At 55.5% G+C, this 26,863-nt stretch overlaps 1 protein-coding gene across 3 annotated transcripts; it reads right to left on the bottom strand.

Moving 5' to 3' along the window:
- Positions 1-1,380: 1,380 nt before the first annotated feature.
- TECTA (tectorin alpha) lies at positions 1,381-26,863 on the bottom strand. Of its 3 annotated transcripts, none has more exons than XM_084495980.1 (24): positions 26,493-26,862; positions 25,137-25,201; positions 22,537-22,670; positions 21,295-21,582; positions 18,735-18,872; positions 18,246-18,411; positions 16,141-16,553; positions 15,286-15,856; positions 14,118-14,710; positions 12,411-12,984; positions 10,558-11,168; positions 9,683-10,244; positions 8,204-8,403; positions 6,593-6,976; positions 5,682-5,968; positions 5,319-5,599; positions 5,100-5,210; positions 4,796-4,998; positions 4,254-4,417; positions 3,892-4,140; positions 3,134-3,296; positions 2,752-2,839; positions 2,417-2,533; positions 1,381-2,158 (listed from the first exon to the last, which is right to left on the bottom strand). In XM_084495980.1, exons 2-24 carry the CDS (start codon positions 25,198-25,200, stop codon positions 2,058-2,060), a joined length of 6,462 nt encoding a protein of 2,153 aa, XP_084352106.1. In that variant the 5' UTR covers position 25,201; positions 26,493-26,862; the 3' UTR covers positions 1,381-2,057. The 3 variants fall into 3 exon arrangements, 2 of the variants coding, with proteins under 2 accessions (XP_084352106.1, XP_084352107.1); XM_084495981.1 differs by having other exon boundaries at positions 14,118-14,707; XR_014685483.1 differs by lacking the exons at positions 1,381-2,158; positions 2,417-2,533; positions 2,752-2,839; ... (1 more) ...; positions 3,892-4,140; positions 4,254-4,417 and having other exon boundaries at positions 4,983-4,998; positions 5,100-5,207; positions 26,493-26,863.

Genomic DNA, 26,863 nt, shown 5'->3' with positions numbered 1-26,863 from the left:
CGCGGGAGAAACGGGACCGGGGTGGCCGCGGGTCCGCGTGTCCGTGGGTCCCCGTGTCCCCCGTGGGGTTTTTACCCCGTTTCGATTCGGGCTCGAATCAGCTGATTTTCTATAAACCCTTTTATTTTATTTTATTTTATTTTATTTTATTTTATTTTATTTTATTTTATTTTATTTTATTTTATTTTATTTTATTTTATTTTATTTTTTTATGTAAATCCGCGCTGTTTTGGTGCACCCCGCCGGTTCTCAGCGGTTTTATGCCCCACGGGAGCCCGGGCATGCCCAGGGGAAGGGTCTGCCCCCGAGCTGGGGGCGTTTGCACCCCAGCAGGGTTTGTTTCAGGACTATGCCAGCCCCCCCAGGTGGGTTTTTAGCCCTATAACTGCCCCCCCGCCTTCCCTCTGTCCCGCTTTGCACAGCAGCACTGCTAGGGCTGTGCTCTTACACCCAACTCACGGACAGAGATCGACCCTAATACCAGCCCCATGGTCCCATCGTGGGATGTGTGGGCCTTTGGGAATCGCTGCACCCACCGCAGGCAGTCTTTTTTCCAGCATTCTGGCTCTGTCCTCTCTGCCTCTTCATCCTCACTTTCTGTCTCTTCCTGAGGTCTGCTTCCCTTTGTGTCCGCCCATCTGCCTCGTTATTTCTGCTTCTCCCTCTCCTGCTGTGCTGCTTTCTCCCTCCCCGTCTTTTTTGGGTGCCCTTCCATTGCTCTCTCGTGCCTGTTTGCCTCTGTCTCCTGCTCCCTCGTTGCTTTTCTCCCTGGCTTTCTTCCTCTCCCTGTGTGTTTGCCTGCCCGGGTGGTGTGCTAGCTGCAGGGGGTGATGCTGGGGTGCCCCACAGCATGGGATGGGATGGGAGATGGGAGAGCCAGTCCTCTGATTCCTTTGCTATCTTCCTCTCCTGCCCCTTCACCACCTTTGTAGCCCTCCTGTGGAGGCTCTCTGATAGTTTGATGCCCTTAGCACACATTCAAGTCCTGCGGCCAGATCTTTTGTAAAAACCACCGGAACAGAACTGACCCCAAAAGGAGACCTCGGGGAACCCTGCTGGTGATCAGCCACCAGCCTGCTGTCACCCCTTCCTCTGGGACCCCCTTGGACTCCCTGCAGCCACCTCCTGCCTATGACCACGCTGCCCACCTCTCCCCAAAAGGCCCAGTCCTCCCCCCATGGGGTCCCCGGACCCCCCTGTGGCCTCGTCCCCGCTCAGCTCTGCCACACCACACCGCTTACGAAGGAGTACACCGCTTTTTATTCTCACGCAGCCGTGTCACAAAACACAAACACAAGACAAGTCCCCCACAGAAACAGCCCCCACCCTGCGCCAGCCGGCCCCCCGAGCCCACCGCCCGCCTGGTGCCGTCCTGGGTGGGCAGCCCCCGACCCTGCTGCCTCCCCTCAAAAGACACCGTGACGGCTCTGACCATGATGAGAGGACTTGGCTCCAGCCCTCTTTTCTCAGGCTCACCCCCGTGGCCTCTCCCCACGCATCAGGACAGGCCACCACATACATCGGGGTTCCCCAAAACCCCAGGAACACGCTTGGCTCTCCACCGTGCACCCTGATGGCTCCCCTCTCCGGAGAGCCACCGGGTGCCATGCTCCTGAGGTGTGCTGATGTCCTCTGATCCGAACGTGCTCCTCTGGTCCATCACCTGCACCAAAACACCTACCTCTGGCTGGATCCGAGTGCTTCACCGATGCGTCCTGCTCCCTGGGGAGCCCCTCTGAGGGCAAGGACACATGCAAGCGCATGAGTCTGAGCCCATCCTGCTCCACTAACAGGGGTGCTGGGGATGGGGTGCTACAAAAGAGAGCCTGGGAAAAGCTGCAAAGGAAAAACCAAGTCCCACATCCATCCTGACACGCATCCAGCTCTGCCATCACGGTGCCTCCGATGCCCATCCAGGCGCTCATCCGGCTGCTCTCCAGGTCGAGTCCTTCTCCTGCCAGGCTGGTGGCAGGCTCGCTGCTGGGGGTGCTGGCTCCTACCCTACAGAGACTCAGGCTGACGCGAGAACAGTACTTGGCCGGGCAGCGGAGCCGCACCTACGAGGTCGGGTCCCGCGGAGCCACGCACAGCCACAGCCACAGCTGTGCCACCACCACAAGGCTTGCTCGGGCTCGGGCATCCCCCGAAGAGCTGGAGGCTGTTAAGACAAGAAGGAGCCCGTGAGCTGGGAGCCTTGCACGGACACAGCACACATCCCCTGAGATGATTGTGCCAAACTGACCCTCTGGGTGCTCCACCTCTTAGCCAAGAGGCCACCACCAGCACACGTCACCACTGACCTTGAGAGCCCGAGCCTCATCCCTGTCCTGCTATGAAATGCCACCTTCCCCACGCTGCTGCTCTGTCTCAGAGCAGACCCCCCCACCCCATCTCCCCCCAGACCCTCAGGACTTGCCCCTGCAGCTCTTGCCGTCCCCTTGCAGTGTCCCCGTCACGCAGCTGCACAGTGGCCCGTCCGCTCGGCTCGTGCAGATCTGCTCGCAGCCGCCGTTGTCCTCGCACCAGTCTGATCCTGGGGACAAAAACACGTGGAATCGGGTGGGGGCGATGCTGCTGGACCCCAAGCAGCCCCCGCTTTGGCCACTAGGACCCCCATTCCCTCCTGCAGCGAGAAGTCCTACCGGGGTTTTCGCTCTCCCCTGGGACACTGCCATCACCTCGTGCCACAGAGGTCCCGGTAGGAGGTGGACACCCCCACGCCGTGCCCTTCCCCTTGCCACATGCACTTACGCTTCCTCCGAATGGGTCCCACCGAGAGGATCTGCTCGTGGGCCTCCTGGGCGAAGGCGCTGGCTGACCGCCGGTGCTGGGGGCAGTTCTGGGCAGGGACAAGGGGTACATCCATCACTCTCAGCCCCTGTCCGAGCCCCCTCTGACCAACCCAGGTCCCAAAAAGACACCCAATGCAGCCAAAGCTCAGGTTATGGACAACCTGCCCATGGCAGAGCTCTCCTCCCCGCACCCAGAGGGAGGTATGGTCCTCCCAGCTTCCTCCTCGATCTCTGGTCACCTTTTGAACAACACATAAGCCATGCCCATGGTGTCCTTCAAGACCTGCAGAAAAGTCCCTACCCGCCTCTCCAAGCCGGCCCACAGTGCCTGCCCCACTTACTATCTTGCAGGAGTATTTCTCTGAGTCGCAGAGCGAGACGGCGCAGTGCAGGTGGACTTCGTCGTAGTCCCCGATGAACTTGAAGACCGTGACATGGAAGCGACAGGTCAGGGACACCCCGTTCTCCTCTATGCCGATGGTGTTGTCCTTCATGTTTTGGCACCTGTGCAAGGTACAGACGCTTGCCATGGTGCTCCTGCTATCAGGACTCTCTCTGAAGGGACTTTACGCTCCCCTCACCCTCTAAGACCTCTTGCCCAGGTGCTGTAGCAGTGCTCTTTGGTCCCATTGTACCCATGGGAGCATCATGGGACCCACTTGTCAGCATAACTCATCCCTACAATATGTATGGGGTTTGGCTGAGAGAGAGCTAACCATCATCATAGTATCTCCTCTGGCACGATGCTTTCCATTTATAACCAAGCCTGGGCTGATATTTTGGCCCTGGCTGGACAGGACAGTGACCCCAACTGGCCAAAGGGCTATCCCGTCCCATGTGGCACCGTGCTGAGCAATAAATGCTGGGGGAGAGATAGACAAGGAGAGGAGGACGTTCTCCTTGCAGCATTTGTTTTCCCAAATAGCCACTGCACACGATGGAGCCCGGCTTTCCTGGAATTGACTGAACGTCTGCCCGCTGCAGGGATGTTGTGAATGAACTGCTGATTTTGTTCTGATTCAGCACAGCTTGGGCTTTGCCTTTTACGCTGCCTTTATCACAGCCTACACGTTTTCTCTTACCCTTCCAGTTCCCTTACCCTCCCTCGATGATGAAGTAGCGCAGCTTGTCGTTGCTGTCCCGCGAGGGGGTTGCGTAGCACTTGTTCAGCATCAGGATCAGGTGGTTGGAGTCGGCCCCGACCACGAAGACCCCCACGTAGAGCACATCCCGCGTGGTCAGCACGACTTCCCCCTGCCGGTACGGGTGCTTGTAGGAGGAGTTCTTGTACAGGGCCATCTTGGTCGTGAAGCTCCCTTCCTGCGTCGGCACGGTCAGGTTAATCACGCTAACGACAAGAAACCAGAACAGGCTTGGACCTACCAAAAGGATTACTCACACCTCATCACCTTGCTGCACGTGCACACCCAGGAGGGGTGGCATCACTCCCCCTGCTCTGACCTTAGCATCGGCCGCACGACCGAGTCCAGGGAGATCTTGATGTCCAGCTCGTAGGCACAGGAGAACTCCACGTTGATGGTCCGGTCCCGGGTGATGATGTTGCCCGTGTTGTTGGCGCTTTCGATCCACACCGTGTTCTTGTACACGATGTGTGTGCTGTTAGACTGCAGGAGGGAGCAAACCGTACCCCTTGAGACTGATCGTCTCTGACCTCCTGCTCCTGATGGGTGCCTCAGCATCGCGGTGTGACCACGGGGGCTCTCCATCTCTATAAAACACCACCTCTGGCCCCAAAGGTTTGTGTACCGCTGCAGTACCTTCCCCTAGGGAGCATCCATACCCAGCAATTCCAGTGTCACCGGCTCAGACCACCCCTTCCTCCCTGACCCCAAAGACCTCAGGGACCTCACAGGTTCCTGAGCCTCCCAACAACTCCTCTTCCTCCTCCTAATCCTCCAGGCTAGGACACAAATCAGCTGGACAATGAGATCTCAGACCAAAAACTCTGAGAGAAGTCACCCTGGCTCCTTGCCCCATCCCACCTGCACCAGGTTGCCGCAGTTGCCCTTGGTGTTGTTGATCTGGAAGGAGATGAAGTCCTCGCCCTCGATGCCGGGGCAGTGGCGGTCGTTGACTCGCACACCCTCACGCTCGAAGCCCAGCTGGAAGAGCTTGCACTTGGAGATGGACACCTCCATCTGGGCGGCTTTGCAGGTCACCTCCGCGTCGATGATGTCGTGGGTGTCTAGGGCAGAAGAAGGGTTACGGGACCACCAGAAAGGACACGGCACACCCAGACCCTACCCCGGCCATCCCTTCTCCCCCTGCTGGTGCAGACGTGCTCACTGTTCCCGTAGGGTGGGGGCTCAACGCAGCCGCACAGCTCCCCGCCGTCATCCAGCTCGCAGCTCCGGTTGGGGCAGTCGGCGCCCGCGCAGGGGTCTTCCACCACTCCTGCTAAACAGCACGAGAAGCGCCGCGAGCGGGACCTTTATCCTCAGGCCACGGGGATGGGCGCCATATGGGATGCCCCCGTGGGATCCCACAGGACCCCGTCTCTCTTACAGCAATTCTCCTTCTCGATCCACTCGGTGCCCAGGATGCCGAAGGTGCGGCACGCCTCGCCGTAGGCGGCCAGCGAGCCGCACAGCTGCACCTTCTTGTGGTTGTAGCAGCCGTCCAGAAAGCAGGACTCGTAGAAGGGCAGCGGGTCCAGGAGGCCATAGCAGGGCTGGAAGAAGCCTTTCATGTCGGTCAGCTTCAGGCAGTAGCTGTCGCTCTGCAGCTTCTGGATGCGGACGTTGTCGCAGGATGCGGCGTACTGGGAGTACTGCAGCTCGTTGCAGCTGCGGGCACCGGACACGTCGCAGGGGGGACTCACGATGCGCTTGGCCCCGCTCCCTCCCGTGCCCGGTGGGGATGCCTCACCTCTTCTGCATGCCGTTGGTCTTCCAGCTCTGCGCCAGCAGCACGCTGCTGACCACGGGTTTGCCCCGCAGCGTGGCGTAGTCGTCCGTCGGGTCGCCGTTGAAGTTGCCGCAGAGGCCGCACACCTTGTTCTGCAGCCGCTCGCCGATGGTGATCTTGATGACGTTGAAGCCGTTGTAGCGGATCTGGATGTCGGGGCCGGAGTCGATGACCAGGAAGCCTTCCTGGCTGTAGATCTTGGTGGAAAGCCCCGTGACGAAGGGGATGCTCACGTGGCTGCCGTTCACCTGGTGTGGGAGAGGACATCAGGCTGACGTCCCTCCTGTTCTGTCTGCTGCCAGACAGGAGCGTTGGCCACCCACAGACATCTCTGCAAATGCCTCCCAGTACCCCAAACAGGAAAACATGATGCCTCTGCTTGAGCTGGGGTTGTTGGGCCTTCTCCTTCACCTTGTCCTTCTCCCAACAGATCTCACTCAACCCCTGTTACTCTTAGATGCTTGCATAAGGCTGAAGTGTATAAGCCCTACAAGCGTGCAGAGGCTCTAGCTGGGGCTCCTCTCCCACCGAGACAGCCACATACAGAGTTCTCCTACCCTAAAAGACCAGGCCTGCATCCCCCAGCAATTAGACAGCTGCACCTCCCCACATGCAGGAGGACGGAAAGACAGGGACAAACTTTGCCTCCTGTCATCCCTTTCATCCTGGCTGGCATCGCTTTTCCAAGCCCTATGGACAGCAGTCACATCCCTTGCAAGGAGCTGCTGGTACCAGTGCTACCAGTGACCTGCGTGGCTTTTTGGTCACACATGGGGACAGGTACACTGCCCTTCTTCATCAATGGGCATGGGTGCCTGGCCCCTTCGCTCAGGAGCTGGTTCCCCATGGCCCAAACCTCATCGAGACCTCACCTTGACGGTGTTCCTATCATTGATGAGGATCTGCTCCTCGTTGATGTAGAAGTACACGGGGGAGATGACGGTGAGGTTGGGCGAGGACCACTTGTCGAAGTTGATGATGAGCTGGAAGGAGAAGTCAGGCAGCTTCTGGCAGATGGTGGAGAGCACGAAGGCGCAGTTGGCAGGGAAGCGGAGGAAGGCGCCGTCGAAGGTGCGGAAGACGCCGCCGCCCGCCGCCAGGCAGAAGGAGCTGCGGGTGCTGAAGCAGCCGCGGACGCCGTTGCGCGAGGCGCATTCCTCATCCGACTTGCAGTGCCGCGGGTCGCACTGGATCAGGTTCCGTCGGAAGCAGCGGCACCGCCGCGTGCAGTCCCCGTTCCAGAAGAGCTGCTTGGGCTGAAAGACAAACGGGTCACGGCTGGGGAGGGACAGGGACCCCTGCCTGACCCTCCGTGGATGCTCAGCCCGGTTTTACTTCCCTCTGCCTCACAGAGCAGGAAATCTGGTGATGACACACTGAATGCTTGTGCACAGCTGCCAAAATCCCTGCTACCCGCAAGCAGGAGGACACTGCACGTTTCCACTGCCACGGTGACCTCATCTTGTGCCCAGCACTGTAAATACCTCCTTGTCCCTTTCTTGTGCCCTGCCTGCCAAAATCCAGTCCGCCAAGCACCCCATAGGAAAATAATGGGGTAAAAGCACACAGAGGTGTGCTCGGCTTGGCAAAGACACTCTGTGCAGAGCAGTTTCACCATAACACCAAAAAAAAAAAAAAAGGAACACAAAATGTGAGCAATGCCACCAACAAAACGAGCCTGCCAACCATCTCAGCATCATTCTACACAGCTGTGGTCCCGCACACTAAGGAAGTGACCACAGCTACTATTAGCAGGGCTGTGCTTATCCACACGCAGAGGACCAAAGGGTCCTGGTGTAAAACAGACAAATAGAACAACTGGCAAGGTAAATTCTGAGGATGGCAATGGCCTCATGCTGGCTTCGAGCCCCTTTTTTCTCCTCGGAGACAGGGATCACCCCGCACCATGACAGTGACTGACCAGAGACCAAGAAGGCACAGCACAGTTCCTTTGGGACCCAACTGTGCTGTGGTGCTTACAGCATCATGATAATTCCACACAATCTCCAGTAATGTCTAATAGCTACAAACAAGTAGATTTCATAAGAAACAGTAAACCCACTTCACTTGCAATCCCTAGAAGAACGTTGCCATAAAGTATTGGACTCTGACACCAGCTAAAGGCAGCATCCCTGGTCACCAGACTCCTTTCCTACAACCCATTCCCTGCAGGACACCCAAATTGCCCTCACTTAACAGCCACACAACGATTTTGCAGGACAGAAGGATAAGTGGCATGCCAGGGATGACATCCCTCTTCTCTGTCTCCCTGCACCCCCTGGCACCTCCTGCCCTTTGTTTTTCAGCTCATATTGATTCACACTGAGCTGGAAATGTCAGCACATGCTGCTTGTGTGATCCCTGCTCGTCTCCTTTAGACACCTGCCCCGCACACCACAGTGACCAGGCACATCGCAACACCTCAAGAGATGTCACACAAGGGGCTGGGAGACAGCACGGCGAGAAGGATGTTCCCAACGTACCTCATAGTATTTTCCATCAGAGTAGCAGCCGCAGTTCTGGGGCAGGATGCAGCTCTTGCCGTTCAGGACGTAGCCGGGGTCGCACTGGCAGCCCTCCACGCAGTAGTGGCTGCAGTCGCTCTTGAGCCGGATGGCGGCGCAGCGCGGCTGGCACAGGGACACGCAGCTCTCGTAGTGGCTGTTGGGGGGACAGCTGACGGCTGCAACGTGCAGGGAGAACACGAGGGGTGCAGATTAGCTCCTTGGAGAAAACTGAGGTCTCCTACAAGCTCCTTACATCACCGGCTGCCAGCCAGCATCTCATGGGGAGCACACAAACCCTCGGGCACTGGCTCCTGCTGACCCTGGGGCTGGAGGACAGCGGTGCCCACAGAGCTCTTGGGGGTTCCCAGCCCGCATATGGAGCTCCCATGCCTTCTGCCTGGGTACACATGCCAGGGGACGTGCTGCTACCAGCTGGCCTTTGATCCTTATCCATCAGACCTCAAAGCCTAGGGGCTGCTGTGCACCCAAAGATGCCACCAGTTCACTGGGGTGCTTTTGGGCAGGACACACAGGGTGACAGCTCATGGCCCCTGCCCTGTGGGAGCCTCTGGAGCCAGGAGGTTGTTCGTTAGGAGGAAGAACAACATAAATTTAATTTTCAGTCTTGTTAGCAGTGACAATTACTTCCCAGCTGATTTGCCAGATAGAGCGGCTGCCAGGGAGACGCACGGAGCCCATCCTCAGGAGCTTAATTGGACGTTGCGCTGTAATCTTATTGACTACAGTGAGCGGCTTCATTAGAGCAAACATGTACTCCTGGCTGCGAGTCTCACTAATAAAATTCCTGGGGAACAACAGCAGGATGGATGATGCCTCCTGAACCTGAGGCTTCACCTTCTCTATCCCTGCTCCTGCTGTGCCACACACGGTTCAAAACTACACCCAGAGGACTGAGCACATGGGGACAGATCCAACCCTGGCAAGGACTGGATGGACGCTTGCTGCTTTAGGACTGCAGGGTGGAAACAAGGGAACCCCAGGTGCTGATGCCCCAAGTGATAGGGGAACGGGCTCTCAGTTCCCATGGCTCTGCTGCATGGGAAAGGCCATGGAGCGAGGCTGTGGCCCCAAGGTGCTCCAGATCACCTCTGACACAATGACAAGTGTGACATTGAGGTGCCTGTGCAGACCTAGGGCTCACAATTTCTCTCTTCTGTATGCTAGTGATCACACTGAGGACTCAGAGATGGCTAATAAGGTGGGGATGGCAACCCTCTGCTGTGCCTGTATGGGCTGCTTTAAGGGAAAACTGCTCAATTGCTGACCTTCAACCCCACCAACGCAAAAAACAAGCATCAGCATTGCACACTTGGCAGAAAGCTTCCTCCTGAACTCCTCCCTTGACGCTGGTGGGGATGGGGATGGATGGGGATGGAAGCTGGGCATCAGCCTGCCCTTTCCTGGTCCCATGGCACTTAGCAGGGTGGCACTTACAGCACGAGGTGAAGTTCCTCCAGCCGGTGACGGCGATGCCCTGCGTTTGGCACGTGCTGGCGTAATTCTGCAGCCAGCCACAGGCCGTTTGCATGGCCCCCCCGTCCACACACGTGTCGAAGAGGCAGTTCTTGTAGAAGAAGCCGGGGCTGATCTTGCTGTGGCACTTGGCAAAGACGCCGCTTTGGCTGGGGATGAGGCTGCAGAGCTGCTGGGGCTTCCAGAAGCCTTCCACCTTCCCGCAAGCAGGGCAGCGGTCACCGCAGCCCACCCGGCAGAAGGTGTCCCGCTTTGCCCAGCTCTGGACGAAGTCGGTGACACCGAACGCTGGCATGCCACCCGCGGCCACCAAGTCATCTTCAGGGTTGCCATTGTAGCGGCCGCAGAGGCCGTAGGTCAGGTTCTGGAAGCTGCGTGGGATGGTGACGGAGAGGAAGGTCTTCCAGTCGTACACCACCTTCAGCCCAAAGTCGGTCTCGACCACGATGTGGAAGCCGAAGGCGAAGATGTTCACTTTGCCCTGGCCCAGCTTCAGGGGCAGATAGAGACGCTCGTTGTTGATCTGCGGGGAAGGAAAGGAGGTGGTTGGTGAGCTGGGATGCTCAAACCTTCTGCAGCAGGACACCAAGGTGAAACAACCAGCCTAGAGCCAGCCTCCAAAACGTGGCAGCCAAAAAGGAAGCCCCCTCCAAAAGCTATTCCAAGTGGTGGTCTAGGGACAAATATTCCAAGATTTGCCCTTCCTGAACCTGGAAAATGTACTGATACACAACAAACGGTGCACAGGGAACCACCTAGGGGGGTGGGAGGAAGAAATAACCCCTCGTAGATGCTGCACCCACCACCACTCCTTGCCCCTCATGGCCCCCGCTCACCATCACAGTGTATTTGTAGGCGCGGTGGATGACGATGTTGTAGTTGAAGACCTCCACTTCCACTTGCTTCACCCACAGGGCCAGGGAGGTGTCCCGGTCCTCATTCTTGGCTGTGACGGTGAACGTGGGGAAAGTGTCCGACCTCTCAGCCCGTGGCCGGGAGATGGTGGTACACAGGACCAGGGCGCAGCTGCTCTGGAAGTCGAAAGAGTAGCCGTCAAACGTCAGGTAGTGCCCGTAGCCGGAGACGATGCAGGAGGCGTCCGTGCGGACATGGCAGTAGTAGAGGCCGTTCTCCTCCAGGCAGTACTCGTCGTCCTTGCAGGAGACGTTCTCGCAGTACACGCTGTTGTCCGAGCCGTTGCAGTAGCAGAGGAAGTGGCAGGAGATGTCCATCCAGAAGGTCTGGTTGGTGGCCAGCTGACGGCCCTCGAAGTTGCAGCCGCACTCACCACGGGGAACGCAGCGGGAGCCGCGGAGGGCGAAGCCCTCGTCGCACTGGCAGCCCTCTGTGCAGGTGTCTGTGCAGACGGGGCCCGTAGCCAGCGTCTCACAGGTCTCCACGCAGCTCATGCACTCCTCAAAGTGGCTGTTTTCAGGGCATGCGAGGGCTGGGGGTGTTGGACACAGTGTGTGAGTAGAGAGAAATGTGGACACGGGGTGAGCTGCGACCCATTTGCAAAAAAAAAAAAGCAAGAGGGGAAGCTGTCCCAGCGCCCTCCCAACCACCTGGTCTTCCCATCCCCTTTGTGACCCCTTTTTCTCACTGCCATCACCCTCGTCACATTGGAGACACGTGCCAAGCGAAACCTCCTCCTGCTAACCCAGAGGACGTGCCGCCTTCCCAAATGGATGCCTCTCCAAAACCTCCATAATGGAGGCATCCCACTGACTGTGTGCTGCCATGCTGGGGATTTTTCACATTCGCTGCTGAATTATGAATGTTTTCCCATCAACGGCAAGTTTATAGTGACAGCTAAAAACATGCCTTATTCGAATTATCCTCCGGTGATAGCTTACAGTACTGTCAGCCGCCATCTGCGGCTCTGGAATGCTCCTACACCACGTCGTAAAGCTCCTCACATCTCCTGAAATGCCACCATGAAATTGCTTAATTGGGAAATCTGTCTCTGCAGGCAAAGGGACTGCTTAGAAACTGCCATCGGTCCACAGGGTGGCAGGTCCTCATCTTCGGGTCCAAAAGACATTGTGGTTCTAACACACACCGGTCACCTTCTGGCTTGATGACCCTGGTAAGAGCTCCAGGACTGGGCTTTGCTACCACGCTGCTATGGGAAATGCTGCCCACAGATGAAAAATATGGGAGATGCAGTGTGCTAGCAGCTATGCTCACCACCTCTTTCCTTTCTATGTGCTCCCCAGGAGAGCACTTTGTACACATCAGCCTCTGTAGCAGAGGACATCTCCAACAGACAAAGCTCTTTCATGCCGATCTTTGCTTGACTTCTAGGTGAGCGAGTGGGAAAACTGCCCCAGATTGCCAGAGTTCAGGCAATTCTGCCCCATTCATTCACATGATTTCAGACTTCTCATGCTGCCCTAAGTGCTGGGGTGCTGTGGAGCTCCTGAAAACCAGCCAGGTCCAAGCCTCTCTTCCACCAGTTGGTCTGCTGTTGAGGGTTTTCCATCTACTCTATGGAGGAACACCACCAAGGGGTATGCACAAGGTGCACAACAGGGGGAAGAGAGGCTGTAATTTCTGGTGGCCCAATAAAAAAAAAAAAAATGCAGTCTACTTCTTTACACCCACAAACTCCTGAGAAATAGACCTTCCCAAGGTGTTGAGGATACTTAAAAATGCCCCAGATAATTAAAAATTTTCCCAGACTCACGGCAAAAGCTGTGGCTCCTCCACTGGCCCACATCCACCTCGGCGTTCTTGCAGGCACCAGCGTAGCGCGCCACGGCGTCGCACAGCTCCGACTGGTTGCCTCCGCTCTGGCACAGGCGGAAGAGACACGTCCTGTAGTAGGCCGAGACGTTGACCACGCTGTGACACTCCAGGAAGGAGCTGTTGGTGGGGTCGTTGATGATGCCGCAGCTGGAGCGGCTCCTGTAGGACTTGAGCAGCTCCGAGTCGTTGTTGCACGCCTTGAGGAGGTCCCCGCACTCCCCGTTGCAGATCTCGTCGAACGTGGTCCAGCTCTCCAGGAAGAGCTCCAGGTTGTCCGTGCACTTGCCTTTGGGCAGGCAGAACTCATCACTGCTGTTGCCGTTGAAGAAGCCACACAAGCCCCCGGTACAGTTGAAGTAGGAGGTGGAGAGGCGGATCTCCAGGAGCCCCGAGTTGTAGTAGCCGATGCTCAGCAGTCCCTCTGCCTCTGTCACGGTGCCGTTGTCATTACGGTAGATCTCCAGGCGGCCAGAAGGGTGGAAATATGGCAGTTCCACGTCGTAACCATTCACCTGCAAGTAATAAGCGGATCACAATGTGTCAGTAAGGGTGATGTGACTTTGCACAACATTCCCATCTGCTGGCTGCACCGTGACGAGAATACTAAACGCTTCCTGACCCAGGCTCGGTACTTGAAGGCCAGGACCCTCCTTCAAGTGGGAGGATGTAGCTGTCCCCTTTTGCATTTTGCCCCACAGAGGATGTGTTTTCAGTAAAGAACAAATTGGAGAAGAAAATAGCAACTTTAGGAAAGCCTCCAGGTTCGACTTAGTGAACAAATGGGAATAACAGGGGTTATATCCTATATAACCACTATATCAAATCCAGTGGTGTGGACACCACAGTATTGCTTTCCTCCCCTACCAAACTGCTCCTTCTGGGGGAGTTGGACAGTGGCTGCCCCGTCCACTCCCAATGAAACCCAGAGCTCAGATTTGCCTGACTCAACCGAGCCCTTTCTTCATCCTGCACCATCACCCACTGCTGATAAATGCTTGGCTAGTAAGTGCTTGGCAAGTGAGGCTTGGCTGGAAATGCCACCCATTGCTCCATTTAACATTGCCCAACAGAACAGCATCCCACCTGCTCTCCTGTGGCCTTCCTGGCTCAGCACAACAAAGAGCAAAACCTCAGCTGCAGTATGGAGTTCCAACAAGTAAGGTTGGGATACAAAAGGCACAGAGACCTTTGAGCAGGGATATTCCTTCTTTTCCACAGCCATTTTGCTGACCATAACAACATTATAGCCACCAGCTCTGCTGGCAACCGTGCTGTTAATCAAAATCAAAGAGCTTGCAACATATGGGTGCTAATTTTATTTTCTGCTTGCCCCCAGCCTTGTTAGCTCTTTGATGTGGTTTGCATGGGCTGTGCCATGAGAACAGCATCTCAGTGAGTACCTGTTGCCTTCTGCCTCTACCCACCCAGGGACACGGATGGAAAGTCTAAGGGACAAGGACCATGAGAGGACACGATCCCAGTCCTTCTGCCTCTCACTTTGGAGGAAGTGGATGGACTTTGGCACTTGTGATGGTCCTGACATTGAGGAGCAGTCCAAGGCCATGGACCTACAGCATCTCCAAAGGGACATGGTGCCATGGCACAAGCCACCGCCTCCCACCCCAACCCTCGGTGGCACCTTTACCTTGACCTCCGACAGGCTGGTTCCTCCAACCTTCACCTCTTGGCCAACCACCTGGATCCGCACGACACGCAGCCCGTTGGGAACGTATCCTGGCTTCTTTTGGCTGATGTCCACCTCGATGAAGTCCGGCCTCTCCGCACAGGTTTTGAGCAGTGTGTAGGAGTGCTCCAGCGGATAGGGGAAGGCGACGCCATCAAACGTCTGCAGCACCTGGTTCTGCCCCACCAGGCACAGGCTCTCCCGCTTGGGGTAGCAGCCCCGGTAGCCGTTCTCTATAGTGCAGACCTCTCCTTCGAGGCAGGTGATGTTGAAGCACTTGGCCTCCCCACCATCCTCACACTGGCATTCCACCGTGCAGTCCGCCGTGGCCCAAAAAGACTCCCCAACGGTGTAGTACCGGCCGTCCACATCGCAGCCACACTTTTGCACGGGGATGCAGCGGTCGGCGCTGAGGACGTGGCCCTCGTCGCACTCGCAGCCCTCAGCACACGGGGAGGTGCAGGACAGTGGGGCCGTCAGGTCCGAGCAGGAGGCAGGACAGCTGCTGGCACACACCGAGTAGTGGCTGTGCTCCGGGCACCGCACGGCCTCTGCTGTGGGTGCAGAGGGGACACAAACAACAGGAGGAGCACATTACCATGTGGTTTGGGGCCACAGACCTCATTCCTATTGACCCACGGCAGTGGCAGTGTGAAATGACCCAGGGACATCACTTTCCAGTAGACTTGGCCTTGCCATTTCTCTCCTGTGCCTTCCCTATTCCCTTAACGCAAGCAAAAGCTTCTCCAAAATAGTCCCAGCACGGTCAAGCCTCCTGCAGCAATTTAATGCCAAAAGAGGTGGGTGTGCTGAGCAGTGTGCTGCCAGCCAGCCTGCACTCCAGTCCAGCCTCCAACATCACAGCAGCCAACTTCTGCCTGACCTTTTCTACCCTTTTGCTATCACGAGACTCTCACACCACAGAGGGTTGGGATCGATTGGCTTTTGCCAGACCCACTCTGCCTTGAGCAACTCCCTCCTCATTGTTCCTCCCATCTAGATTATCTCCCATTGAGATTATTTCCCATCGGGATTATCTCCTGTTGAGATTTCCTCCCATCAAGTTTATCTCCTAGGTGTGAAGGTAGGCACCCACAAGCACTCCCAGAACAAGCACCCCGACACTTACCGCATCCCGCCTGGGTGCGCCACTCTCCCACCGGGATGCCCAGGGCTTGGCACACCGTGGCGTATGCCTGCACTGCTTGGCACAGCCCGGTGCCGTTATCCCGCGCGCTGCACAGGTCGTAGACGCAGCTGTGGACGAAGGCGGTGGGGTCCACCACGGCACCACACTCCCACAGCGGCCCGCCGCTCTTGTTGATGAAGCCACAATATTCGGGGGAGAAATACAAGGACTCGGTGGTGGCGTCACAGATGCTGCAGTTCTCCACGCAGCCGGGTGAGCACTTTCTCTCGGGGTGAGGCACTCGCCAGCTCTCGCCCAGATCCGGCACGGACACGGCCAACCTCCCGTCCGAGCGCAGGATGTCGTCCTCGGGGTCTTTGTTGTAATTCCCACAGAGACCGCACGTGCCGTTGATGTACGTGCCAGGAACAGAGACGGAGGCATAGTGTTGCCCATCGTAAGTCACTAGTAAGCCAAAATCGGTCTCCAGAGCTGTGGACAAGCCACTTTGGTAGACTTTTATTGCTCCCAGCTCCAGGGAGATGGGTAAGGACACCACCAAGTCATCCACCTGCAGGAACACAACCGCATGACTGAGACATTGTATGAAATAGCAAGAGGTTTCAGAGGGGAGCAGTACAACCCTGTGTTTACAGATGGGTGCAGAAGGTCAGCCAGCCATCAGTAAGCTTCAGGCCTCTGTTGACCCATGGCTTTGCCACCAGTGCTTTCCACCCCAAGGGACACACAGAGCCAAGAAGCACCATCCCACGGTCTTGGGGCTGCCAGCACAGTCCCACCATCACCTTGGAGGACCCAACCCACCAAGTTCACCCCATTCAATGAGGCTCTTACCTTTGCTTTCCCAAAGCTGCCCTTGGGGAGGACGATCTTGTGTGAGTAGACCTCCACAAAAATGTCCCTCAGCCAGGAGACGGAGGAGCCGCCTCGGTTCTCGTTCTTGGCCTCCACGTTGAAGTAGGGCAGCTGGGAGCCTGGCCAGCACTGCCTGGCGAGGAGGTAGGAGCAGGAACCCTGGAAGTGAAAGAGGAAGCCGTCGAAGGTGTGGTAGTGCGGATCTCCGAACACCACGCAGGTGCTGCTCTCCACCGGCACGCACTGGAAGAACTTGATCTTCGGTTCGCACTCTTCAAAGGGGCCGCAAGCCACCTCCTGGCAGAAGATCTCATTGTTGAAGTCCAGGCAGCGGCACTTGGTGGTGCAGTTTGAGTTGTCCCAGAAGATTTCCCCTTGCCGGAGAAACTGTCCTAAAATTGCATGAGAGAAAAAGAAAAAAAAAAACAACGTGCTGCATCACTTTTCACTTTTCTTAACGGAGGAACCTCACCCACAGTTGGAGGCATGGTTACATCAAAACATGAATTCCTCAGACAAGGCTACGGGTCCTACAGAGAGGTCTGCAGGTCGTATGCCCACAAAGGGACGTGCTGCCGGGCTCCTCAGCCGCTTTCTGCACACTGCTGGCAAAGCAATGCTATCACAGCTGAGCTTGCAGTGCGCCCTGCATCCTTTTTGAGACCTTCCCACAACGAAGTGTAGCAGTCGGTGTGCGCACCATGTGGGCTGGCTGACTGGTGGGCTATTTCTCCTGCGTTTGAGTCCTTCCACTGTTACCAGAATTCAGTCCCAGTCCAAAAAAGCTCATAGTGTTAGGAGACCAAGGAGCTGCTGGTAAGTAACTTCCACCCCACACGTCGGATCCGATGAGCGATCCCCCAGCCAGCAGACATGAGATGGCAGAGTAAGGGTGGCAGACACCCGTGTGAGCTTCCTCCCCTCCATATGGCTGTCTTTCACACCTCTCCTTCACGCGGATTGCACCGTGCACGCTGCCTCTGCTTTACCTCTCCTAAACTTTTTGTTCTCTTCCCCGCCTGCTACAAAAAAATGCTGTTTTACAGTTCCCTGTGACGAACATCTCCTTAAGTGAGATCTGCTCGCAACGGCTCCTGCACCAACCATCCTGCTGCGTGTGATTGCAGCAAACTGAAATTTTAGGATCGGTGAACCCAAAACCATTCTGGGGCTGCAAGAGCCTTTGGGTCATCCAGGTCGTCTTTGGAATAATCCTAAACCAGGCCATAAAGAAGCAGGGCAGCCCAGAGCTGTGACATCTCCAGCATCCAGCAGAAAGTGACAACTCCTTCATTACACAGACTCCAGGAGTACAGCGGGTGCTCCTGACAGCTTTGTTTGTCAAAGGGCAATGCAGTGATCTCTCCGTAGCACAGACCCCATGATGTCTCATTTAATCCCTTTACATCTCCATGCCACCAGTGACGCATGCACAGACACTGCAGTTGGTGCAGGGGCATGGAATTTATCACGCCCCCAAAAAAACATCACAGAAACAAGGGAAATGGGACAACACTGTCAGCTTCCCCATCCCAGGGAGAAGAGGGCACAGCCGTCCCCAGGTCTTTCTCATGAATAAAATAGTCTCACGGAAAACCCCATCTAAGAAAATTATTGAAGTATTTCTCACATCTCCATCAGCACTGCAGCAATTAATCGAGACAACCTCCAGGTGTTGTTTGATTCCTGAGAACCCCTCGAGCCCCATCAGCCCTGGACTGTGTGCGTCCAGGCAGCAGAAATGGAGGCTTTTAGCAACGCCTTGCTGACGAAACCACGGGGGTGAAACCAAGCAAGCACTGGCGACAGCTTTGTTCACTGGTGGTTGAAGCCTCCCAAAGCTTTATGGGCCCCTCTCGTTTTTCTCAGATCTTCCAAGTCAGGTCTCATCCACACTGAGAATTGGCCAAAAACATGCATTGTGAGCTCATTCTCCAGCCGTCCAAGAGTCAGCACGTAGGGATGCACCAGAGTTGGACAAGACATGCCCACGCAGAGACAAATGACAAACCTCTCTGTCCCCATGACCTTTTGCCATTCTGCACCCCAAAACTTGTAAAAAGGCATTGCTATTTCTCTCTTACCTCTCAGGCTGCAGCCGTTGGCCGGATCTATTTCTCTGCCATCTATTTTGAAAGCCCAGCGCCCAGGCACATTAACGTTGGTCGTTTCCTCTATATTGACTATGTCTGGGGTTCTTGAGCCTGGGATGCTGAAGAAGTTGGTGAGGTTTCCACCGTTGAAGCCAGCCTAACACAGAGAGAGAAAAAAATCCATCACACATCCATCCTCCTCGCAGGAAAACAACGCTGCATTTCTGCACCTCTCTGCTCGCAATAATTCCTGAGTATGCTGTCTTTCATCTCAAAGCGTTTTTTTTCAGGAATCTCAGTTTTCAGGTAGTTTGGATGTGAGTGAAAATCTCCACAGGCACTATAAGCAGTACAGATCTATGTTTACATTTTTATGTAGGTTTAAATCTAAATGTATGCAAAAAAAAATTACATCAGGGAAGCTGTGGGCAACTATCAAAGAGCTGGGGAGAGCTGAGGACATGGGACCCAGAGCCTCACCTGGGCCATCACCCCGCCGAGCCCGGTCAGGGGGTCCCCTCCACTGGCCGTCCCCGTGGTCCAGCTGATTTCCTGGTAGTTAAATATGGCAAAGGACGACACCCCGTCGGTGATCAGCACAGCTTGAAAAGTGTTCACCTGGGGAAAACATCAACAGAGTCACAAGGTGAGGTGGCTTTTCTCCTGATGCCCTTTCTGCCACGCTCATCCCTTGCCTGGGAGAGCTGCAGGTGCATGGCAGGGACTGGGATCAGGAGCAGAATGGGACCCAAACACGCTGCCTCTCGGTGCTGTGCTGCCAGCTGCCCCCATCCCCACCAGCCCTTCCATCTGGGAAGGCAGCAGTGCTGTCTCCAATCCAGTTCAATGCCAATAGATGGCAGCAAGAGAATGAGCTTGTGGAAAACAAGCCCTCAGCAGGGCTCAGGCTGCTGTGACCTGTTATCTTCCATTACCCTGCCTTAGCTTTCTTCCTTGACGTGTTTTCTTACCCAGTTCCCTGCTGCATCCATATTCCACAACGCTACCGGTGCGTTACAGCCAAGGCAGCCGTGTGGATTGTGTTTTGCCTGGCTGCCACATCCCATCGCTACCTGCTAAATCTGCTGATCGGGCCCTTCCTTTGGTTGAAATGACTCTGCATTTCCAGCCCCAAACACTCCAATAAATTCAAAAAACTGCAAGCCCTGTACAGGAAGAGCATGGCCAGCAAGGGCAGCATAAAACTGAGCTCTTCATTTTGCAGTTGCACGGAGGGGATACCTGCAGGTATCCATGTAAATCCAGAGGCAGGATTCACCCATGGGAAGATCAGAGAATCACAAAATACTCGGGGTGATGGATCGTCATTCCAGGGGTGATGGAAACATGATGGATCCATTCCAAATCACGATCTCAGCAGAGGACAAAGCATGCACTGCACCTCTTACAGAGGTCTCCCTCTGGACCCGATGTCCAGAAAAATGTCTTTCTTTGCCCACCTGGGCTGTGGGCAGCCCTTGGGACTCTCACTGCAGGCTGCGGACCACAGCACACCCAGAACGTCCTCAGCATGGTGAGACAGAGCAGTTTTCTGCCTCCCATCACCTCCTCATCCTGGCTGGAGGTCTGTGATTGCTTTCCAGCAGAGACAGCACGTTACTCCAAGCCGGAGCATACTCTGCCTCTGCAACAGCTGCTGTGGCACCAAGAGGGGCAGACCCTTTTCTTTTGGCCCCAGGAGGTTGCAGATCTCCAATATTCCTCATTAGGAATACGTTCACCAACCACAGAAACTTCCCAGTCTGGCACTTGTGGACAGAAATGCATTGAGCACCCTAACCCTATGGAAATAAATAAATAATTAAATAAATAAAGCTCTTGTAAACCAAACCCATTTGCTCCGGAGTCACTGAGAGACTGCAACTGCAGCATCCCCAAGGCCACATTCGCAAAATTGTTTTCTGCAGCGATTCTGCACTGCGATGAATTTCCTGCTTAAGTTGCATTGTGCTATTCCACGTGCCAACCCTGAGCCTTGGCCGCTACCGAGTGGGAAGACTGCTCTATAACAAAATAAATTGCATTGTGTTGCAAATGTAATTCCTCGGGCAATACACGAACCTCTATATTGCTTGCTGTCTGCAAATATATATATATGTGTTTTTTTTTTTCTGCAAGTGCTGCCAGGACTGGCAACAAATATGCATTAAATTTTGAGCCTCTCTAACAAGTGGAAAAGAGCTGAATTGTTTAGCAGAGCCAACTCCTCGAGACAGAAGCGGTAAACTTCTGGCACTCGCAGAATGCACACAAATACTAAAAATTACTTTCCCAAACAACAGTCTGGGAAACAGATCTTACTTGCTGCCTGCACCCCAGCCTCCTGTGAGGTCCTGCCAGTGGCACAGATCCCCCAGTGCCAGCTGCTCGCAGCAGTCTGCAAGACTTTCATGTCTGCAAAAACATCTCAGCACCATCGCTATCCTCAACGATGGGACCTTATGGAAATAGAGACCACAGCCAAAATCCACGTGTGGCTCTGGTCAGTCTGGATGGGTCAGCTGTCAGCACAGAGCATCCAGCAGCCCCTCTGTTTCCCCTTTCTGTTTCAAGCACAGGTTTTCAGAGCAGCTGTCCCCTCCCTTACACCCGATGCCCTCGCTGCCCCCTTGAATTAGCGCTGTGCCACAAGAAGAGCCACCAATATTTGGAGCAGAACCTGGGCTCCTGCATAAAGGCTTTTAGTCCGAGGTGCCCGTCCACAAAAATATCTCTGCATTACCACTGTGCTCAAGGCACGGAGGGAGGCTGGCATCTGCACAGCCAGAATATGATTGAGGCTGAATGATCCTCACCGGCGTCAGAGCCGTGTCTTGGCACGCTGCCTGCCAGCCGATGCTGTCCCTGGAGCTCTGCAAGCACCGAGCAGGGCTCATAGACAGAAGGACAGGAGCCTGGTGCCCAGCTACAGGAGAACAAAGCGACCTACCCAGCCTTACACCCCGGTATATATTTGTACACAGATGGATGCACAACCATCTAACACCACCCAGCGAGGCACACGGCCGATTGCTCCTACCGGCGTCGTGCTGCTCCCTCCGTAGAAAGTGACCTCCTCCCAGGTGACGATGAAGACCCAGGTGGCAGAGAAAGAGGACATGTCCTTGAAGTGCTTGCGGATGTCTTTGGAGGCTCTCCTCAGCAGCTCGGGGTCCGTGCTCTCCCTGTAGTAGATCTCCCCGCGGATGCCGTTGTGCACGTCTGCCCAAAAGGGCGCGACGAAGGCCCGGCCGTCCGTCAGGGGGAAGGCCTCCGGGGTGAACTGGCTGACCAGGGCGTTGAAGGAGATCACGCCGTTGTTGTTGACCTGTAAAGAGGACAAGGGGATTGGAGAAAGCCCTAGCAGCAAGCTGCTGGGGCATCAGAAAACGTGGGGTGAGCATTTTGGAGGGGGATGGTTTATGGGTACGGCAGCCCATGAGAAGTCCTGGACAAGAGGGAATGGCCTTAAATTGTACCAAGAGAGGCTCAGGTTGGAAATTAGGAGATATTTCTTCTCAGAAAGAGCAGTCAGGCATTGGGACAGGTTGCTGAGGGAGGTGGTGGAGTCCCCATCCCTGGGGGTGTTCAAGGAAAGGCTGGACACGGTGCTTAGGGACATGGTTTAGTGGTGACATTGGCGGTAGGGAATGGTTGGACCAGATGATCTTGGAGGGCTTTTCCAACCTTCATGACTCTGATTCTGTGATTCTATGATCGAGGCACATACACCCTACTGGTGGAGGCCAGCATGGTCACAATGGCTGCATGCAGGAAGCCCCAGGCAGGACAAAACCCTGAAAAGCCTACAAAAACTGCCCAGCTTCACCATCCCCGAGCACCGCCTGCAGGAGCCCCTTTTCCCTCTGCCAGGATCTTGCTGCTCCATCGCTTGCAAACAGCAGCAGCCTGCCCTTATCGTGGGCACCTCCACGTGCGGCCAAACCACCACCTCTTTTTTCCTTGTGGGTCTCTGCGTGTTCTTGTTTCTTGTCATGTAACAGGAATAATGTTCCTTGTGTCAAGCCCTGAGCTTTGCTGTACCATTTAATCACCTACAAAGACAATTTATTGCCTTTTATATTCCTTCCCCTTGAACATTAGCCCATTAACTATACCTTTGACTTTCTTAATCATAAAACCTATCAGTTCATGAAATCTAAGAACTTGTCAGGTGGGTGCTAATAAATCTTCCCATTCCTGATGACAGCAAGAGCGCGTTTAAAATGCAGCAGCTAATGGCTAGGAAAAGAATAAAAGGAAGGTCTGCTGCTCTGCTTACATAAACGCTTCTGTACGGGGCTCCGAAAAAGATGAACGGGATGGAGAGCTTGATCTCGGGAGAGCTTCCATCATCGACTTTGGGCGTCCTCGTGTCGTTGTGCCAGAAGGGATACAGGCTCGCCATGGCGTGAGCTGCGAGGAGAGAGAGGAGGGAGTCCTTACAGCTAAGTGGGGACCGGTCCTGACTTTTTGGAGAGGGCATGGTGGGGACCGTGGCTTTGCCTGCCCCCAATGGCAGGGGCAGGAGAGAGAGCATCGCCCAAGGGTCCTTTGGGGCCAAGCCACCACCAGCCGCGCTCACAGCTCCCAGCAGCACGTTTTGCTTTCTGCATGACTGTGCCCAAGCCTGTGCTTCAGCTTCACATCACTACAGCACCCACAACAGCCCCGCTCTCCCCAAGATGTGCCGGAGGTGCTGCTTCATGCCGTGCTCAGAGAGACCAACTGAGACCCAGGCGACCCCATGGCCACGCTCCTCCTGCCCGTGCCCCCAAAGCCCCCAAAGCAGGGCTGGAGCACCAGGGGCAGTGCCCTTCTTGGCATGGGCAGGTTTCCTGCTAAAAGGCTCTGCTGGTGAGCGTAACTGCCTCTCCTGGAAACATTTTAGGAGATGCTTTTGATGTGTGGCAGCACAAGCCTGCTGCTTTCTACCAGACTAAAATCCATTTTCCAATCAGCTCTCGTCACAAGCAGACACTTCTGTCCCCAGGGCACGTGTCCTTCTCCGCTGCAGCCCCTGCCAGGTCTCTGCCATCGTCTCATCCCCTGTTTTTGTCAGCTGCCTACCAGCGTGGCTCCTCACCCGGCAAACGGGGACTTTGTGCCCTTTCCTCCCCCTCCTCCCCTCTTTGATGTAGAAGAGCAGCGCGCAGCCCTCGTGACATTCGATCACAGCTGTTGGGAGCCACCGGGCTCCGAACAATCACGGCTCTGTTTACCTCGATTCGGGACATGCTTTTATTTCCTAGGTCCCAACCTGTGCCCCTTGGAGGCCTCCAGCTGCAGACAGCTTGCTGGATGGGGCCGGGATGCTCTCTTCAAGCATCCTCCTCAGGGCTGCCCAGCCAGCATCACCGGCTGACCCCTCTTCGTGTCTCCAACCCAGCCTTAAGGGGGATGGAAACAAGGGGAAGCCTTTTCTGACCTGGCTGCATCCTAAAAAAAAACACACACACAACCCAAGTGCCCCGCCAGACATAAAAGGAGGCGACGTTTGACAGCGTCCGCGAGCCTGGTTTCACAGATATATCCAAAAACTCCTCGCTGACAGCCTGTAAAGCCAGTCATTTCACAGCTGCTACACAACTGACGGGTTATTACAGCCGAGGCAGAGCTCCCAGACGCAGATTTGACTTCTTCTCTAAACAGGGAGCTCAGCACAAACTTCCCAGGGCTGGCTCCCTCAGCAGTGCTGGTGCAGCACCGCGGCGCTTTGCATGCGGCACGGCGCCTCGCCGAGCACCGCTGGGCCCCGCCGATAATGATTTTTGCCTGGGTGGCGTTTCTCATGGCTGAACCAGTCGGCCTCATTTTCCGCCTGAGGACGCAGAGCCCCAGCTCGTGCCTGACAAGCTCAGCCCCACGGCACCTCAGCCGCCGGCTTGGGGAACGGCTTCAGGATTTCCCGGCTCCCTGTTTCCATCCTGGAGGTCCCAGGGTCAGCCCCACGCCCAGCACTGGCCACAGGGTGCAAATCTGCCACTATACCAACCTAACGTGGCTTTTCCAGTCCGTAGCAACTCAGCTTGCCCTTCTTTAAATTAACACGTAACCAAAATTAATCACCCCATGAGACTGGGGAGCTGCTCCTGCGCTTTTCACCACCCTATCAGACCACAGCTCAGGGCTCCTACCCGACCCCAGGCAGGTCACCAGGACTCTTCCAGCCTGATTTTCCAAACCTCCTCCTCACACAGAGCTGTGAGAACTGGGCAGGAGCTGCTGCAGATGCCCCTGAGACCCCACCAGGCTATGGGCACCTCTGCTCCTGCTCATCCCCAGCAGGCGCCCAGGGGAAAACCTGGCTACGAGCAAACCGTGGCATTTTGCTACTGCTCATGGATTGACTCTTAGGTGGCATTGGCTGGTCGTAAGAAATTCTTCATACTTTATTCTGTAGCACTGGCAAGACTGCTGCAACCTCTCCAACGCACCCTGTGTGCACGCACAGACCTCCCCCTGATCTACGCACCCATACATAAAGTGCTCAGCGAGGCCCGGGTACCCGTCGGCTTTGCTGCTGACTTCGTATTCAGAGCAGCACGCCGGCTCCTCATTTAGCCTAAACTCCTCGTGCTTCATTGCTCTCAATGAGGCGAGGGCCATTTGCACAGGCGGGAGATCCGTCTCCGCCACGCACCCTGTCCCTGCTGCAGATCCAGCACCGGTGCTCACCCAAAGGGGCACACAAATCTCCCCGTGTGGCCATCACCCTTAAAACCCGCCAGCCCTCTGCCTTGGGGAAATGTTAAATCCACCCTTGCACTTGCTCCAACCAAGGGAAGGGGAATTTTCAGGGTGAAAATCACCGTATTTTGTGGTCCCAGGGCACGGCACTGCTCTGAAGCTTTCCCCTCTCAGCCGGGGAGCGGTACTAACCTTGGTGCCGCACGGTCATCACCAGCAGGGCCACCCAGGTCCCGAGAAACGATCGTTTGTTCATCCTAAAGGGCAGAAAGAAAGGAGGACACGCATCACTCCCCTGGGAAATCCCATCCCCAACCAGGCGCCGGGGGGATGCTCGGGTGGTGCAGAGCTGCGGGTCTCTTGCCCACCGAGCAGACCCGAGATGCCTCCTTCGTTAAGGGCCATAACGAGACCTCCCTGGTGCTAATGGGAGATCGCCCTTCGGGTATGTCACGACAAGCCCATAACCACATGGAAGAGCTGCTAATTTCAGGAGGTGTCGGGAAGCTGCCAAGAGCCCGGTGTGTCCCCATGGTTTGGAAGCAATTCCTGCCCCCCAGGAGGGAGCCTTGGGCCACGGCCCCACCAGGACCCTGGGGTGGCTGCTGGCACAGCGATCCCCAACACCTCGGGCTGCAATGAAGGAAGCACAAACATTTACACAGCTGGGCACCTCTTGCTGTACAGGAATCAATGAGCGAGACAGGAGCAGACACGAGGTTGGGAAACGGGAAGCGAAGCCCTGTGCCAGCTTTAATTCCTTCCGTGCCTAATGCAATTTGTTCATCATTATTAATCCAATCGAAGGTATCGCTAAAACACCTGCTTTGATTTCTTCGCCCGTCGCTTTCGCTCGCTGCACGTAGGCACGGCACGGGCACAGCTCGCAGGAAGGTATCGACTGCTCCCAGCGTGTGCGTGCAGGAGTAGATGAGCGGCTTCAAACTACACCCAAAACCTTGTGTGCAGCCTGCCTACACCAGGCAGGATCAGCTTCCCTTCATATGGCCCATAAGCTGCAATTGTATGGCCACGATGTCCACGAAACACAGCATCTCTGCAGGCTGGGATTAATAAATCACCCATGGGATTTATTCCTATAACCAACAGGGAGCAACAGATGTGGCTAGTTCTGATTATTCACACATAAAGCCCAGGGGTACAGCAGGGGACATGGCTTTGGGAAGCTCAAAGCCCCATGTGAAGGGAGTTTCTCCCTGCCCCACTGCTCAGGGCACCGCTCATGGCCACAATCTGCTGGCCACGACCTAGCTCCTAGAAAAACTCATTCCCCCAAGGAAAAGCTTCACCATATTCCCTACTTCGGAAGGCAGAAAGCAAGCAAGAGGATGTTAGAGAGGTGGCAAATCCCAGTCACTGTGGGGTTGTTAGCAAAGAGCAGGCAGGACTAGCAGGGACTAGAGCAGCCCGAGAACAAGAGCAAGCCCAGCACCGCTTGGGTGCCACATAAAGATATCACTTAACGTGCCCTATACAAAAATACGATTTATTTATTTTTTTTTTTAGGTATGGAAAAAAATTACCAACCTGCTTCGTAGGCGAGAGGAGCAAGGAGGTCTGAAATATTAGACCGGTCTTGGTAGAACAGGGAGAAGGCTTAGGTCAACGCAGAACGCATGCCGCTGCTCTTTTGCCAATTATTGCCGACGAGTGGAGCGACGTCTCAGTCCCCTTGCTCTGGCAATTGAAAAGTCCCTTTTCGTCAATGCTGGTTTGGGGCTGGAGGAGTGTAGAGTTGCAAATCACGAGCGGTGCCTCTATTGATAACCAGCGGGCTAATCTGGAGATCAGATTCTGGCCTGGAGAGGGAGAGGAGCCGCTTTCTTCCCCAAATGCTCACCCCTCAGGTGGGTGCAGGTGGAAATGTCAGCTAGCCGGAGCTGGGCTTGCGGCCGCTC

Source organism: Aythya ferina (genome assembly GCF_964211825.1).
Source record: "Aythya ferina genome assembly, chromosome: 22".
Taxonomy (NCBI): Eukaryota; Metazoa; Chordata; class Aves; order Anseriformes; family Anatidae; genus Aythya; species Aythya ferina.
This window is presented reverse-complemented; position numbering and strand designations above follow the sequence as displayed.

Coding starts and splice junctions, on each gene's coding strand:
- TECTA (XM_084495980.1), bottom strand. CDS start 25,200: ATGAACAAACGATCGTTTCTCGGGACCTGGGTGGCCCTGCTGGTGATG. Junction 18,873..21,294: donor GAGGGAGCAGCACGACGCCG/GTAGGAGCAATC, acceptor TGTTTTCCCCAG/GTGAACACTTTTCAAGCTGT. Junction 3,297..3,891: donor TACTTCATCATCGAGGGAGG/GTAAGGGAACTG, acceptor TACCTTGCACAG/GTGCCAAAACATGAAGGACA.